We start from the raw sequence: 16718 nt of genomic DNA, 5'->3' as shown, positions 1-16718 counted from the left end.
AAAAGGGAAAAAGGAAAAGCCCACAGTCCAGGGAACTTCTTTGCCTCAGCTAGCTAAACTAACTAAAAGCAAAGAAGAGCTCTGTCCCACTGTCTGTCCATCCGCAGACAACACGGTCCAGGAGCAGGAATGTGGAGGAGTGAGTGCAGGGTCTGAAAGCAAACTGCGCCCTCCTTCTCTGCCCCCTTCACTCTCTGGAACACATCTTAAAGGTGCAAAACTTATTATTCAGCATAAACAGAACAAGATGATTGGAGATAAAAGCATCATATAGTCAACCTAGGACAATATGATAGTTTATGTAGGTCTTTCTCTAATGTCTTGAAGATGGAACAATATTGAACATGCTTTATTATGTAAGGATTCAGTAGTCATTTGAAAACTTACCCAAAACTTGTTTAAAAAAAAATTGGGTTGTTTGATTTCTTATTTAAGCAGAGGGAGGGTAAAGCGCCAAAAGAATAAAGCTAAATTTGAATGTGGCAGCATTACAAATGCCTTGGAAATAGTTGATAGGCTGTTAAAGATCATCCTGAGAGCCACAATACATAATTTATTGGTGGCACTGATTAAATGTGGAAAGGAAGTGTGTATAGATATATATGAAGAATATTTACAAAAATGCTCTTTGAACAAACTATGTTGCAAGGGAAAGCAGCTGATGAAAATTAGTGTAAACATATAGCTGGGCTAAACAATGAAGACCGAGAATAGAAAGGAAACTAAATGTAGTTAAATCCCGTGAAGTGAACCCTGTGTTACATGTACACTCAATGAGAGAAATGGGTACCTCATTTCCATTAAATTGAAATGACAGATTGAATTTAACCATTGTTTCTTTTTGTTGGGTTTTGTTTGTTTTTTGTTTGTTGGTTTTGTTGGTTTTTTTTTCATAAATTTATCTCATCCCTTGATGTTTCCGTCCATTTCTACTGTTAGAAGGTGTTTGCTCTCTGTACTATGGGCCTTTTGTTTCCAGGTTTACCTCTCAGGACCTGACGCAGTTTTAGGGCTCTGTGCTCTTCTGAGTTTTAAGCTCCTTGGCACTGATCTGTGGATTTTAAAGGCTCAAATATCCTGGTTTTTTGAGAAGGCAGAAGTGTCTGACACCTAGAGGCACACACATTACATCAATTTGCTTTATTGTTTCCTGCTCCAACTACTTAATGACTCCCAGAATATAAAATATAATATTAAACAGATACCCACTCTATAAAAATTACCATTTAAAGAGTTTAGTCTTCAAATAAATGTGCATGCAGTAAGTGAAGGGTTTGGGGAAATAAAAAGCTCTTGTTGTTTTTGTAAAATAGTTAAGGATGGCAATGGAAAACCTAATAGGAATGCAAACATAACATGGGTATTGGAAGAAATCCTTCCTGTTTTTATTGTTACAGGTGGTGTGATAATCTTTGTGGACGCTTGAATACAGCTGAATACAATATTACACTAGTAGAGGAGTTGAGATTTGAGATGTATTCTAGGATTGTTAGAGGAAACTAAAGATACACAAAGATACTGCTAAATCTCATGAAATGTACAATTACTACTTTAAATCAGCTGTTAAATTATTCTCCAGTCATTGCCATAGACCAGTCACAGTCAGCAAGTTCACACCGTGAAACAGCAGATTAGTTCTTATTTGGTAAAACAACTAATCACCAAGTGTGCATGTACGAAACACAATCTCATTTCAAAAGTATTGAAGTTAATATGGAATAGATGTACTCTGCTAGAGCTGTATAGACAACAAGGGGGTCTTTTAGGACTGCTTGAAAGCTGATGATGTTTAAAACAGGATCAATTCTTACTGGAATCACTACCATGTGAATGCTGAGCTACCAGCTTCTGCAACTCTTTCAAACTGTCTTCAGAAGGGCAGATTCATCTGAGTGGCAGTCTGGACCTATGTCTTGCTTAGTCTATAAATATGTTTGGCAGACAGTTTGGAACACTTAACTTGCCCATTTCATACCACTGTTTAGTATGTCGTCTTTCTGGAATATTTTTTCTGGTCCTCCAGAATGAAAAAGCAAATCTCAGTTTATGGTTACATATTTGGTTCATTACATATTCAGTTCTCCCCTTTTGTATTATGAATCAAACCCATTAATCTGACGGGATCATCGTGAATGGCTTCTTCTTTCTCCGTGTTTTCGGCAGCCAGCTGCTCACTGTTGAGGTAAATGCTAACTTTGGAAGCCACCATGGGGTTAGATGATCTTTCTCCTTCATCTTCCTCTAATGAAGGATCTTTCTTTCTCCTTGGTTTTCTGCATTTTCCCTTGACACTGTGATCAAGTGAGGCATAACACATCTGACTGGCTGACTCCACCTGAAAGAAAATTCACTTTACGTTCAGTAGTTATCCTTGTTTTGAAGTCTAAGTCTTCAAATATGTCTATGCTCTAATCATAATCCTGCTTGTAATTTGTCTAAACTAGCTGTAAAACAGCTCATTAAAAGTACAAATTATTAAACTGTGGGAGAATGGAAAACAGATCAATATAAGCTAATGGTAAATGACTGATAGTGGCAATATGGAAAAATTCATCAAGGTATCACTAGAAAGAGTCTCTGTGGAAAAGAGGGAAGCTCATGTAATAAATCCAGATTCTTTGGGATGCAAGACATTATTTGATCTGGTTTTCTTCTCACTTTTTTATTTTTTAGTTGGAATCCTGTTATGAACAGGCTTTGTTTGTGCAGAAATTCAAAGATGGATGATTCTTGTCTATATATATGATCTCATTTCCAGTGCAAAATGTGTGCTTTTTGTGTCTTTCCTCTGATTTTTGTGCTTTTTCAAGCCAGACCATCAATGACTGTTGACATTGGAATGTCTAGATTTAAAAAGTTTTTCTTTACCTGCTGGAAATACCCTGTGAGAGTCTGAAAATCCATCCCTATGATATATGTGGCAATCAACTCAGGAAATTGATGCTAGGAATGCTTCAATCACAGGCAAATTTCATTTGAAGCTTTCGTGCTTTTAGGCATACAGGTATCTCAACAAAGTACAAATCAATAGCAAATAATCTTTCCCCGGTTAAGGCATATAGATTTTGGACAGGAGAGACCCAGTCAAACTCATGAGTATCATGTGATGCAGCCTGTGTTTTCACTTGGTTGATAACTAAACCAAATAAAATTAATTCTTTACGTTAGCCATGGATGCAAATTTAATTCCATGTGATCTTCATGCCTGTGGCTGAGCTTTATTATGCTGTATTGCATGGATCTGAACCATATATAATTATGCTTCCTTATTAATGACTCAGATTGAATGGAGGGTCAAGTTTGTACTGAAATACTTTGATGAACTGAGATACTAATACATGGTAATTTTTGTGAGAGTGTGAAGATTTTTGTTATATACTCTTATAGGATAAATAAAGGAACTCTGAGACAGACCATATTACTCTAATTCAGAAATCTATAACTAAAATTAAAGATACCTGTAGCTGGTTAACTGGTCTTTGAGGCTGGGACTTCATCTGCTCGTAACAACATTCTTCTGTAATTTATCAAAGTAGAAAAATCTTTTTATTAAGACATGCTACTGAGTTTTAAATGATCAGACAAACAGATTTCATCTGTTAGAGAATGCTCTAACATTAAATTAAATTAATGTGCTCTAACATTAAATTAAATTAATGTGCTCGAACATTAAATTAAATTAATGCTTTAAACTCCCCCCAGTTTGCTTTGGTAGGATGTTTGTGTTTGTTTTGAAATCACACATAGTTCTCTCCTTCTAATTACAGAGAGGTAAATAGCTAAGAAATTCAGACACATACTGTGAAAATGGAAATAATTGTGTTCATATGAAGGAGAGGTTTCTCATTATTTACTTATATGAGTGTCATTTTAGAGTGGTAGGAGGACTTCTTGCAATTAAGACGTAGCCACATACTGATTAATTTTTTAGCACAGGCAGCCTTTTCTTTGACTGAGAAAGAAGTTGTGAGTTGCAGCAGCTGGTGATTAAATTTTGTTCCTGAGTCTACTTCAGTTTTCTGTAAATTCAGTTCTAGTTATTTTCTCATGTTATATCTCATTTTAGCCACCAGTAAAACAGATTACTTCCTTACAGTTTGCAGACTTTTACAATGTCACTGCATTTGAGCATTGACTTGATTCAATTTATGCAAACTGTGTATGAAAAAGTTGCTGCAGTATGAAAAAGTTTGTTTGGGCTTTTTTTTCCCCTGCAGTTGAAGTGCTTTAGTTTTGCTTAGCTCCAGTTAAGGCTTGCAGAAAAAGTATTCTCGTTACTTAAATATTGCTTTAACTCTATAAGGGCTTTGAAACCCTCTGCACATCCAGCTCTCGCTGCAGTTACATGATGTTACAGCCTTTAATGTGTCTCTGCCAAGGATTGTTAACTTGAGTACAGTAGAGCAGAGCCAAGCTGTCTGCCCACCATTCAGCTGCTGGGCTTCAGCACATTTGTCAGTGTCGCTGGTGATTTGTGGATAGCCACAGCAGAGAGCTGGGATGTGCTTGTTTCTGCCTCCTTTTGTGGGAACACTGACCTTGGACCGTGAGTAATTTGTGATTCAGATTGCTTTAATAGGCATGGATCAAGCTGCTGTTTCTGTTAGTGTAGCTTTACATTTAGACAAGCTCTTTATTTTGAGATACTTGGTTGAATAGGAACATATGGACTGTTAAAAATCAAATTCAGCATGAGATCTGTTGTTATAAATAGCAGTGCAGTATGAAGGTTTGCATTTCTGTCCCAAGTATCTTTTAATAATTTCAGTTATATCAATAGTTGAAAATATGTAGATTCTCAAGTTTGCCATTTGAGAAATGCAAAATATGTCAGTCATTTTTAATCATACATTTTTATAGCCACTGAATAGACACGTGTTCCAAAAATGAAGCTTACCTAAAATATCTTGATTGAGATTGCCATAAACTGGATAATCTTCTGTGTGATAGCCATCATAGCTACAAGGGGAATGAAAAAATACTTTTAATTCACAGAATATGCTTTATTTAGCACCCCAATACTATATTTTAGTAAGTGTTTTATACACATATGCAGATTGCGTGTGTATATCTATATATAGCAGATTGTTTGTTATCTTATAAACAAAATCAAAATATCAGAGGGGGCAGAAATGGCAGTATGGGTATTCTCAGGAGAGGTTTGTTACCTAGCCCAGAACTGAACTCTCCTTCCCTGTAACTTCATTAAGCACAAAGCTAATCTCAAGACTATTATGCTACAGTTTGAGGTAGGGTAAGAAATATTGATGATCACTGAAAGGAACCCAATTCATGTCCTCTGAGACCACTCTGCAATACAAACTAAAGCACCCTATGTGTCTTTTGGGACGATGTTCTTAAAAGGTCCCCTCTTGATTAATCAAAAATACTTCGGTCAACACAAGCGGAGAAGACCATCAGCTTTGCATTTTTAATTGCGTGTTATGTTTCATTGAAAATGTTTTTGTGTTACTTGAAAATGTTTTTAAGTGGATTTGTAAAATGGGAATTGTTAGTGGGAAGCACTTTGTAATCTTCCTACTGCACCCCTATATTTCATCTCATCAAGGGGGTGAAGTCCTCTAACACCACATTCAGTGGTATTTTTCATCTGAACAGGCAGTAAAAGACAAATAGAGATTTTCTAATTTCAAGAAAATTTGCAAATGAGAATTGGGTTTGGGTAACAGGTGCAGGCTTTTGTATTTTTATTTCAAGGGCCTTTTATATTTGGGTTGCGATGAGACTCTATGCGTCTCTGTTTTCTAAAGTTGGGCTTGGTTTGGGGTTTTCTTCTGTGTGGCGTAAGAGAGAGAGACTTGAAACAGATTTGTGCAACAGATCATGAGATATCCTACAGCTGTAAACATACTTTTTTATTGCTTTTGGATGCTATGTGTAAAATATGGTTACAAAATGTAAATACATGTAAATTATCACTCCACAAGTATTAACTATCAGACTATATTTTGTAACTGTTTTGTGAGAGCTGAGAGTTCTTTTAAATTATTATGGAATTATTGACTATAAGTGATAGGTAAAGGTGGTTTATCTCAATACCTTGCACTTTCAGATAAAATAGTATTAGCATGCAATTATTTCATTGTTGATAAAATGACTGGAGGATGTATCTCAGATGTGAATATTTTTTCCCTAGGTTTTTTGAAAATTTTTTTTCCACTACCAACATTTCCAGGCAGACTGCATGACATATTGAATTTTCCTCTATGACATCCCTCCAAAGCCATCTGTCATTATTTATTGCATATTTTACCCTTGCCAGAAAAAAAACTTTTTAATACAACTTACCTTGGATCGTTCTCTTCATAGTCTTTATACATTTTAGCTGGATTTAAAAAAAAAAAAAAAAAAGAGAGAAAATGAAACATAATTTTAGAACACTTCAGTCTCACAGGCATGGTTTTGGTTTTGTTTTAGAGAATACAGTTGAAATCTTTGTCTCTCAGGATCTTCATTTGTCCCTCTACTTTTCTCAAATATTTTGTCAAATACAAAAAACATTTGTATTATGGCCCTGTACTGTCTCTACAAAGTCTACATTAGTTTACAGTACCCAAAAAACATATTGTAAAACATGTGATTAATTCTTTATTTCCTCCACATTCTCCTTCGCCCTCATTTTTTTCTCACAGATTTTCTTGAATCGTGTTAATATTACAAAATGATGGGTTTATTTATTTCACTAGTTCTGGTATGGCTGAAAAAGAGATCCTGTGATCCACACAGATGAAGAAACTGAAGCAGAGAGGCAATGGCTACAAAGAGATTTCATGCTAGAGCCTGATGAATAATTCAGGAATGCCTGACTTTCTAACTCTGCTCCAGGACTCCAGAATTTACCACAGTAAGCTCCAGCTCAATGACTATTGCAGCATCAGCTACTCTGACCTCAGTCTTGGTCAGGTTAGTTTTGTAAATGATTGTGATTCTTCCTCTTAGAGACATCTGCCTAGTAGCCCTAAAACACAAACAAAAAGCTCAACTGACACCCATCCCAAAAGACTCCAGCAACTCTCTTAATATCCTGTGAATGAATATCTGACTCTCTAATACTTGGTGAGCTCAGTTTATAGGCACAGGCCCTCTGTTTATGTGGATTATATACACAGGTGTATTTAGCCTTGTTGAAGTCACCAGTGTTTGCCTGCCCACCCCTACATGTACAGCACAGGGGCAGTTTTCCCTGTGTAAAGGGAATGGTGAGAATTGTACAACTTCCTAAACATAGAATCACATGCACAAGACAGGCTGCGCTGGCACAATCTGTCAAAAAGTAAAAGTTAATTTCAACCAAAACCAGAGTATGAGTGCAGCCATATGAGAGACACACTGGTTTAAGAAACACATTAGAATCCTATTATGAAAAGCAATTAGAATGTTTTTCCAAAATACTCTGTGGGAACTCAGCACATCACTCCTGATGTCCAGAGTTGCCAAGGTAACACTTGGGGGGGGCTCAGAAATCCTGGAATGTTGCCAGAAGTGCTTGGTGGTTGGATTTTGACCCTGCACAGGACGTGCCACCTGTATGAGGACAAGAGGATCACTTGGGGATAAGTGGTGAAGGAATTGATTATTCACAGGGTGAAAACACAGGTTTTGGGATTTTGGTACAGGGGGGTTTTTAGGAGACAAGATGGAGGAATTAGGGCATGCCCTGTCCTTCTCCTCTTCTTCTTGTCATCCATCTTTGATGGTGATAGTGGCACTTTGGGATTGGTTCACGTTAAATCTGCACTTGTCAATAAGGGTAAAAGGTATTGGAAGGTAAAGGTAAATATCTTATACCTAGTTTTTAGTATAAAAATAGACAACCGCCCAGTGGGAGGTCAGTGTGCCCATGGCTGTCTTGCTGGGCAGACCTCTGTCAGGCTGGGAGACGACTTTGTAGATAAGAATTAATAAACAATATTGAAGACTGAAAAATCTGAAGAGTGCTCTCGTCCTTTGGATCGCGGGCTGTCCCAAGGCCATTCCACGCCTAACCAGGCAGAGACAACCGGCCGAGATCAGAGAATACACTGATAAGGCATAGAATCTGTATGAAATCTGAAATTCAAATGAGCATTCCGGAATTTGGGGAGGAGAAAATTTTCTCAAATGTATTTTCTATCAGTGCATCTACTTAAAATAATTTTTAAATGGAAATATACATAATAATCAGTTATAAGAAAAGTATACTTCCTAGGAAAGGAAACTGCAGGTATTAAAAATAGATTTTAAAAATAAAAATTTAGTCAGAACTAAATTCTTCCTGTTTTGATTTACCTTCAGAGAATGGATTTGGGTACTTGTTTTTAGCAGTGGATTGGGCAGTTCTGTAATCATACCTGACTCTCTTAAAAATTTTCAAAAGATAAATCTTCTCTAGTAAAATCATTCTTGCCAAAATATACTTTAGGATTCAGAAGAATCAATTTGTCAACTTGATAGCTCTGAGCAGGGATGGCTTTAAACATTGAAATTTGATTTCTTACAAAGAGACATTACTTACCTTGCTTCTTTTTCATACAGTGTACAATATTCAGTGTCACTGAAACAAGCAGAGACAAACTCAGAAAGGCCAAAACTCCCCAGACAGAAAAATGGCAGTCCATTCCTGTAACTGAAAGAAAATTTACTATATGTGTTGTCTAACAATATTACTGTATTCTCTTTGTACTTGGCTAGTTTTTGGTTTCTGTAATCAAAGCTGCTATTTTGTTGTTTACTCTGTGACGGCTATTGCTATACAAGCTAAATAATTAATATCAAAATCAGATGCTAAATATTAAGAAAGCAACTTTAATAAACTGTTAGCAGAAATACTGTTTCACAGGAATTCAGCCAAAGATTTAAGCTATTGGTTTGCCTGTAAGATGCAGTAAAAATCCGAAATTAATAAAGAAGAATGTAATTTTACTGGACAGCTTTGAAATTATTTTTGCAGTTGTCTTTAAATTAGTATTTGTAGTAAATTAAGTAAATTCTTAGCTAAATTCTAGAGTTCATGAAAGTTCTGAATTTAGCCAAAACAAATTTGCTGGATGTGTCTCAGAATAATAGCTAAGACTGTAACATTTTAACAATCCCTGAAAAAAGTGAAAATTTGGTTATGTTTTCTTGCATTGTTTTCCAGCTATTAAAACCACTTACTTGTTTTATTTGTTCTTATTTTCTTGCCTGAGAAACCAGAGAAGGGGATGGTAAAGGATAAGCATCAGCTGGGAACCAGTGAAGCCCCAAGGAAAAGTTCAAACAGCTCCTGGAAAATCACTTGGTAAAAGGTGGGTCTACTTATCTGAACAAAGTCTTCTTTTGCTCTAAACCTGCCACTCCTTCCAATACGAAAGACAGGAAAGAACCCCCCTGCGCAAAATCTGTTTTTTCATTTAATTAATTATTTCATTAACCTAGCTAATACAAATTTTCCATCACAAACCAGCCTATTTGTGGCTGTCTCATGGCCAAAATTATCAGGGTTGCTGCAAATGGCCTGCGAAAGCCTTCTGTGACAGAGGAAACACTGAGCCAAATAAATGAGTGAAAGGAGCTTGCAGCTTTATTCTTAACTTTCCCCAGAGGCGTATTTCATGTTCTCTGAGATTTGGAGGGTTTGAAATAAAGCCTGGTGCCCAAAACTAATGGCCTCTAATAGTGCATAAAAAGAAATGCATAGCTGGAGCAGAGCAGTCAAGGGGCTGGATTGGACAATACTGATCCTTAGAGCACTTTGTTGTTTTTTGACATACCTGGATTCCCTCAGGAAGCCCACATTTTGTTTGTTTCCTAAGTAAAGCCGAGTTAAAGGAGTACAGGAATGCACTTTTCCATGTTGCTGGCCAGGGGAGGGTGGCAATGCATTTGCTGAGAAAGCAGAGCTTTGTTCCTTGCCTGACTGGGCCCCAGCTCAAAACCTTCTTACGGGTTTTGCCCCCTCATTGCGCTGGTGTTGCCAAAGCTCTTTTTGTTTTGTTGTACTCCAACCCCCAGGTGTTCTTATAAGACAAAACAAGAGAAGATAAGCCCTGGTGGTAAAAAAATCACAAATTACCTAGGCTTCTGGGATGCAGGTCTCCTTCTTGATCAGAACACTCTTTTAAAAGGAACAACACAAAGCAAATAAGCTGTAATTTTCTGACAGACTTTTATCTTATTTTTCACATGGTACTTTCAGTGACCATTTATTCTTCTTTTTAAACTAAACATCCTCTTTCCCTTCCTTTCTACTACTTGAGTTCTCCCAAAGGTGTTTGAGAGTACTTTTGCACTGCAATACTCCTTTTTATGTTGAAAGGCACTTTTATGCAATGAGATACAGACATTTATGAGGAGAGACAACATCCCCATGGAGCAGCTATACATCATTCCAGTTTTTCAGGGAAGGAATTAAAAGAATGGGAGATCATACACTGAGAAGATATTATCAGGATGCATCAAGAATCATCAGTCTTTGGAACCTGGTTACTGTGCAATTAGTCACTTAATATTGCATCCCATGCAACCTGTCCAAAACGAGAAGTCTGTCCAGGACAAGAAATTTCAAGTTTCACTGTTGTACCTAAATAATCAGAATCCTCTCATTCTTCTCCTGTCTTTTTTCTTTTCTGATGTGATTGGTTTCCATTCTTCTCATGTTCATTTCATATTTCTTTTCCTACAAACACTTTTCCCAGGGAGCAGAAGCAGTATTGTGGCCTATGAGAAGGGAAGCACATGTAAATGTGATAGAATCACAGAATCAACCATATTGGAAAAGTCCTCTGAGATCATCGAGTCCAGCCTGTGACTAAACCACACCTTGCCGACTGCACCATGGCACTCAGTGCCACCACGGTCATTCTTTCCTGAAGCACCTCAGAGACAGGGACTCACCAGCTCCCTGGGCAGCCCATTCCACAAGCCACAACACTGAGGTTCATCAGAGCAAAAAGAGTGAGCAGGTACCGAAAGCACAGTCATGATCTAACATTGTTCCTTTTTCTTCTTGTAGAATGTTGTCATTTATCTCTCTGATTCAGGAATCCAATTTTTGCCTGGTGTTTCCAGAGTAGAAGGAAAACTCTTAGTTTCAGTTTGACTATTTCCAGTCCTTAACTGGCCCACTTTTTTGTTGGCAAGTATTATTTTCCTGTTTCTGTTTTTGATTTAAATTGAAATTATTATCTGGAAAATAGTAAAGGATGGATAAAATTATTTTCTTTTTAGTTTTCAAGTTTAAATTCTATAGTATTTGAGCCATCCTACTTCTCAAGAATTTAAAAAAACATTTTAGGAAAAAAAATATATGAAACTTGGATTTCTCTTAAAACATAACAATGTTTCAAATCTCACAATCTATAGTTTTAAGCATGATTTAGGAAATTTCTTGGGTGTGGGTAGATTAAGAAAAGAACACTTAAATTTCTTCCTGGATGAACACTACTTAGTTTATTTTAAAATTTATTTTCCATAACACTAACTTAAACATCTGCTTGTGTTTCAGCAGAATGTATACAAACATATGTGTGACTTCAGTATTTTTTTTTTGTTTGTTTTTGCAATACTAGCTATTTGTTTGTCAGACAACACTATTATATGGGAGAAACAACAGCAGTTTTTACTTAGCCCACAAAACCATAGTAAACACCTTGATCGGAGATGTACTGGCACTCTTCTGAGAGCTCCACTCCATTCTAACATTAGTTTCAAGCTAATAATATACCCAGATTTAAAATACGAGAAAATCCAATTTTATATCCTAGCTTTGCAGATATGCAACTCCCAGATCTTTCCTATGTCTTCTTTTTCTTATAGGTCTTTCTGATATGCTGCTTACATTTATAACTGCATGATTTCAATATTAACTACTTTGACAACAGCAGCATTAGAAGGAAAGCTGACCAACTGCGTGAAGAACAATTTTTCTCCACAGATAACTGCACTCCCTAAATGTACAATAGTAGATGCAGCCTCTCAGAGTTAACAGATTGTGCTAAAAACAAAAATAAGGAGACTGTAGATGGTGACTGAGAAATAAACAGCAAGTCTATTAGACTAATTATATTCCATTTTGAAATGTTGTCTTTTATTCTATTCTCTAATTTTAATTCTCATACAAGTCATCTATTCTCAAATGGAGCAAAACTATAATAATCTTTTTTTATGTAACATATAATTAGTCCAAAGAACCCATGACACTGTATTCAGGGGCATTCTCATTCAAGCCATCAAATTGAATATTTAAAAAAAAAGAACGTTTTGTATCTTTTGAAAAAATTCATATGGAATAATTAGGCTTCTTGGGAATAGGACACTATGATTCTGAAAGCTCAAATTCCATCAGGGTTTTCTGTGACAGTCTATCTGTGATAGGAAAACTTCAGGGAGGTGGTAGTTTGTTACAAGAAATAATATTGAAGTCTTTTAAAGTAACGTGCTCCTCTGTGAAAGGAAGATGTTCATTACATACCCAAGGTTTCATGAGAGGGACAATATTTGTAATATTGTTAGTAGACTTTGGGATGTGTGAGTGGAGAAATATTATATTTAATAATTATAAAGATGACATTATTTTGATTAATATCAGACTCTCTCTAGTATTAATGACATATTCTTATGCCACTGTTCTTCTATTTATCTTTGAAAACCTGGTTAAACTTGGAGTAGCATCCAAGTAGAATGTCTGTGTCTTAGGTAAGTTACTTCATTTGGATAATGTTTTCACTTTTCTGACTTCAGGGATGAGTTACTCACCACCTCTTAGTATATTTTCCAGTGTTTTAAACTGAATATACTAAATTCACACCACAAAATATAGACAAACAAAAGACCTTCTAAATACATAGTTAATTGTGCTTTTTCTCTTGAAAGTCTATTGACAACTTTCTCCACCAACAGAAACATAGGAATAAATAGTTTTGGTAATTTGTTCTTAAATTTTCTCTTTACAGGGTTCATTATATTGTCACTGGAACGCTGTGAGGGAAAAGAAGCAAAAATAAAACCCAACCAAAAAACCAAAAGCCTCCAAAACATTCTAATTTTTCCTGGGTGAATTTCTGCTCTTCCTTTTATTGCAACTCAAAGAAATGGATATAATCCTGTACTCACTTACCTGTAGGAAGTGGAGTCAGATTAAACAATTTGTGTTGGATATTTGTCCTATTAACAACATAAGATTAGGTAGCAAAAGTGCTATGTTTTGTTCCTCCTTGCTCTAATATATTTTGTTTAGGGAATCCATCACAAGGGATGACAGGGAGATACGCTACTTCTACCAGGTTTTTGTACTGAAAAGAAGGTGAGGTGCGGAACATAGATACCATCTAGCTGGACATGCCATCTGTGGTATCAATGTGTTATCCACAGAGGCAGATTAATTGCTACCAGATTTATGGTGACGATCTGGAGAACAGAATGGTTTCTTTCCTTTCTTTCCTCTAGTTTTTGTCTACAATTTTGTTAACGATTACATAAAACTGTCTTTCCTCCCCCCTTCCAATTAAACATCGATATAAGTAATATTTTGTCCTAATGGCCCTTGGAAAAAGAAACTCATTAAGAGACTGATGAATGTTAAATTAGCATTAAAAATGCTTCCACCTGTGTGAGCATTTAATACAGGATTAATTCTCTGAAAAAGATTCCTTAAACTGCAATCAATTAGCGCACAACTAATTGCTTTGTAAGATATCAGCTTCATGCTTGAGAAGGGAAACAGCACACTGTAAAATAAGAAGGCCCACAGCACAGTATTTTCAGAATAAAATCAATGCCTTAATTAATGAAGGTTTAGCACCCTGAGCCACCTTTTAGAAGACTGCGAATCTACATAGCATGGCTCTTCTGCTCCAATGCTTACAAGTTTAAAAGATAAGGATTACCTGATCCTGTTGCTTCTAGGAATATTCCCCTCTCCTTTATCCAACAGGAAATCAAGTTATGTTGGCAGAAGTTGGATACTCTTGTTTCGAGCCTGGCAGCATGAACCTGTCTTTAGAGTTGCTGTTAATCTCAAATCCCTCCAGTCTTTTTTTTTTTCACCTTCTTTCTTACAAACAGGAAGTGTGGTTCAGCTTTTACAAGCAGACACACATTCTCCTTCAGTGTTTGCCTCCAAGAGAGAATTAAAGTATTTATGTGTACCCTTGTATTTATTGTCCACCTGTCTTGCCTCAGAAGAACATGTACAGGACTATAAGTTTCATTTATATGATACAAACCTACTATTGTAATATTCATATTCACACTCTAAGTCTTCTTGGGTTTAATATTATATTGAATTCGACAAAAGTATTTAGATTCTTCTTAAAGTAAATTACAGAACTATTTTACCTAGGAGTTTACCTAGTGGTTCTTTCTCTCCTGAAGTTTCTAAACCAAGGCAGAAAATCATTGCTGAGAGCTTACAGTTTAGCAACAATAGGATTTACAGGCATGATGAAGGAATTATAACACTGCCAGCTCTTGAAAGTCAGGTTAGAATAATGTCATTCCTCCATTCTTTGGAGTTTTTGAATCTTGGGCCACAGTCCAGTACAGTTGTAGAAAGAAAGGATAAACCAATATGTGGCTTACTGTGTATATTTGTCTTTAGAATTTAATGAAACGTGTCTGTGTTTAGGTAGAGAAGCCATTTTATTCTCAGAATCAGAGTAGCTTCTTCCAGAGGAGACTTGCATGCTGAGCGCTGTCCTAGAAGCCTTCTGGTAGCTTCTGATGTTTTAGGTGTAGTTTGGGTTTTGGGGTTTTTTTTTCAGAGCAAACAGTTTGATTTCCTACAAAGTATGATGTAGAAGTAGGAGGGGTTCTTATGAAAAGAATGTGAATCACATGACTGTATTTGTCTTTTTGGAATGCATAAACTGAAATAGCTCTCAGTGCAGTCTAAGGAGCAATGTAAAGCTCTGTTCTTTCTCTAATGTGAGAAAATGTCCTCTACAATCTGTGTTTACTTGGGATGCTATTACTTTGGACTATGATTTTTGTGTTAACTCCCTTGGATCAATGCTGAAGAAATAATTTACTGGATTAGCATCTTATTTGAAGATGAAGGAACAGATTAGTCTTGATTAATATAATATATCCCATTCAAGTCTAAGGGTGACTCTTAACTACTCAGAGTTTTATCATAATGAAGTGAATAGAGCAGGAGGAATTAATCTGAAAATACTCAAAATGGTGGCAATTCTTATCAAAGAATACTGAACTGAGAGAGGAACTGGAGAGGGTGGAAGATGTACATCAAACAAAGGCAGTTGCTTCATTTCTCAGGTAGGAGCACGTAGAGTAAATCTGAAATCTGCAGAGGATTCCAAATAAAATGCTTATCATCCTGAACAAGAAGCTTACAAGAAATAAACTCCTTTGGAGATAATTAGGAGCATAACGGAAAGGTGAGCACTGAGAATGCAGCAGGGGATTTCTGAGTCTGTAGTCCTGTTGGTGTGTTAATAAATCTGCTCTCCAAGAGCAAATCATTGCTGCACTGTATCAGCTTCGAATGGCTGCAAAACAAAAGCCTTTTGGAATAAATGTGAACTTGGTATGCTATTTTGGGCAACCTGCAAGAGACAGAAGGCTCTGTTAGACAGCAAGAAAATATTCGCTTCAGGCAGTAAAATCCAGTGGGAACATGAGGGGGGTTTTTTCCCTGTCCTTTGTATCAGCGCTACGTTAAAAAACTTAAAAGAGCCAGTAGTCTGCTTAAAGTGCTGTTATTCAGGACAATAGAGACAAGGACAAATCATGACTATATTTAGAAAGAGAGGACATAAGGCAATGCTACTTCATCCCCATCTATTGCATACAAAGGCATTTCCTCCTCTGTTGTAAGTCTCCAAGCTGGAAACGTAAATTCCTGGGTGCATATTCTGGGAAAGTGTCTCTGCCTGCTTAATTACTTATGTGATCTTTGTTAAAACATATGATGCTGGTGTCTCAACAAAAGAGTCTGTCTCAAGTGGACATCTGCCTTGGCTGGGAATAGCTATTGCTGCTGAAGTTCTTGGAGAAGGTAAACGGAGCACGATTACGTATTGATGTGCACAGATGTACATGAAGGAGTGAGCCTGTGCTGAAATGGAGTCAAACAAACAGTACAAAAGTACATTTTGTAATGTTTGGAAGTTCCCAGTAAGTTGTGCTTTCCTAAAACTGCAGAACGCATGTTTATTCTGGCTTCCTGAAGGTGAAATAAGTTGCACAACTGACAACACCATCAGGCCTCAAATGCCTACTTTATCTATTACTACTCAAATTGCAACCTTTCTTTCAGAAATCATGTCATTTTCTATGCTAAGTGTTGTAGTGGAAATCCCCTTGCAAAGAATGTAAGAGACACTCTTTGTAGTAGCAGTCTTGAAAAGAATAGGTATTCCTCCAAGATGTAAGTTATATTTCTGTTTGAAATGGAAATCTATTTTTAATAATAAAATTTCAGAATTTTCTGGGCAAAGTAACTACAGCACAAATGTTTTAAATTGGGTTTATGCTGAAGTGCAGTCTGCTCTGGTTCTAGTCTCATGAACATTTTGGAGAAATAGAACTGTTCTTTTAAGCTGAGCATGTGATTCTGCTTCAATGTCGTGTGCAGACCTGGTGCTTAATGAGCACAAATGTGAGCACAAATGAGCAACTGTGCTACAGGAGAGAGGTTGGTTTAAAATAGCTGCCAGAAAGAGTCAGGCCTTACAAGTGTGCTTCAAATGCTGCAGAGAGCTCTTCTATCCCTCACA

At 36.6% G+C, this 16718-nt stretch overlaps 1 protein-coding gene across 2 annotated transcripts; it reads right to left on the bottom strand.

Annotated features, from left to right (window-relative positions):
* Positions 1-119: 119 nt before the first annotated feature.
* On the bottom strand, positions 120-13970 carry LOC132069929 (T-cell receptor-associated transmembrane adapter 1). Of its 2 annotated transcripts, XM_059466433.1 has the most exons (7): positions 13866-13926; positions 9157-9183; positions 8516-8626; positions 6310-6346; positions 4898-4959; positions 3459-3517; positions 120-2335 (listed from the first exon to the last, which is right to left on the bottom strand). In XM_059466433.1, exons 3-7 carry the CDS (start codon positions 8616-8618, stop codon positions 2075-2077), a joined length of 522 nt encoding a protein of 173 aa, XP_059322416.1. In that variant the 5' UTR covers positions 8619-8626; positions 9157-9183; positions 13866-13926; the 3' UTR covers positions 120-2074. The 2 variants fall into 2 exon arrangements, with proteins under 2 accessions (XP_059322416.1, XP_059322414.1); XM_059466431.1 differs by lacking the exon at positions 9157-9183 and having other exon boundaries at positions 13866-13970.
* Positions 13971-16718: the final 2748 nt, after the last annotated feature.

This window comes from Ammospiza nelsoni, chromosome 2, assembly GCF_027579445.1.
Source record: "Ammospiza nelsoni isolate bAmmNel1 chromosome 2, bAmmNel1.pri, whole genome shotgun sequence".
NCBI lineage: Eukaryota > Metazoa > Chordata > Aves > Passeriformes > Passerellidae > Ammospiza > Ammospiza nelsoni.
The sequence above is the reverse complement of the archived record's forward strand: the minus strand, read 5'-3'. Positions and strand labels throughout refer to the sequence as shown.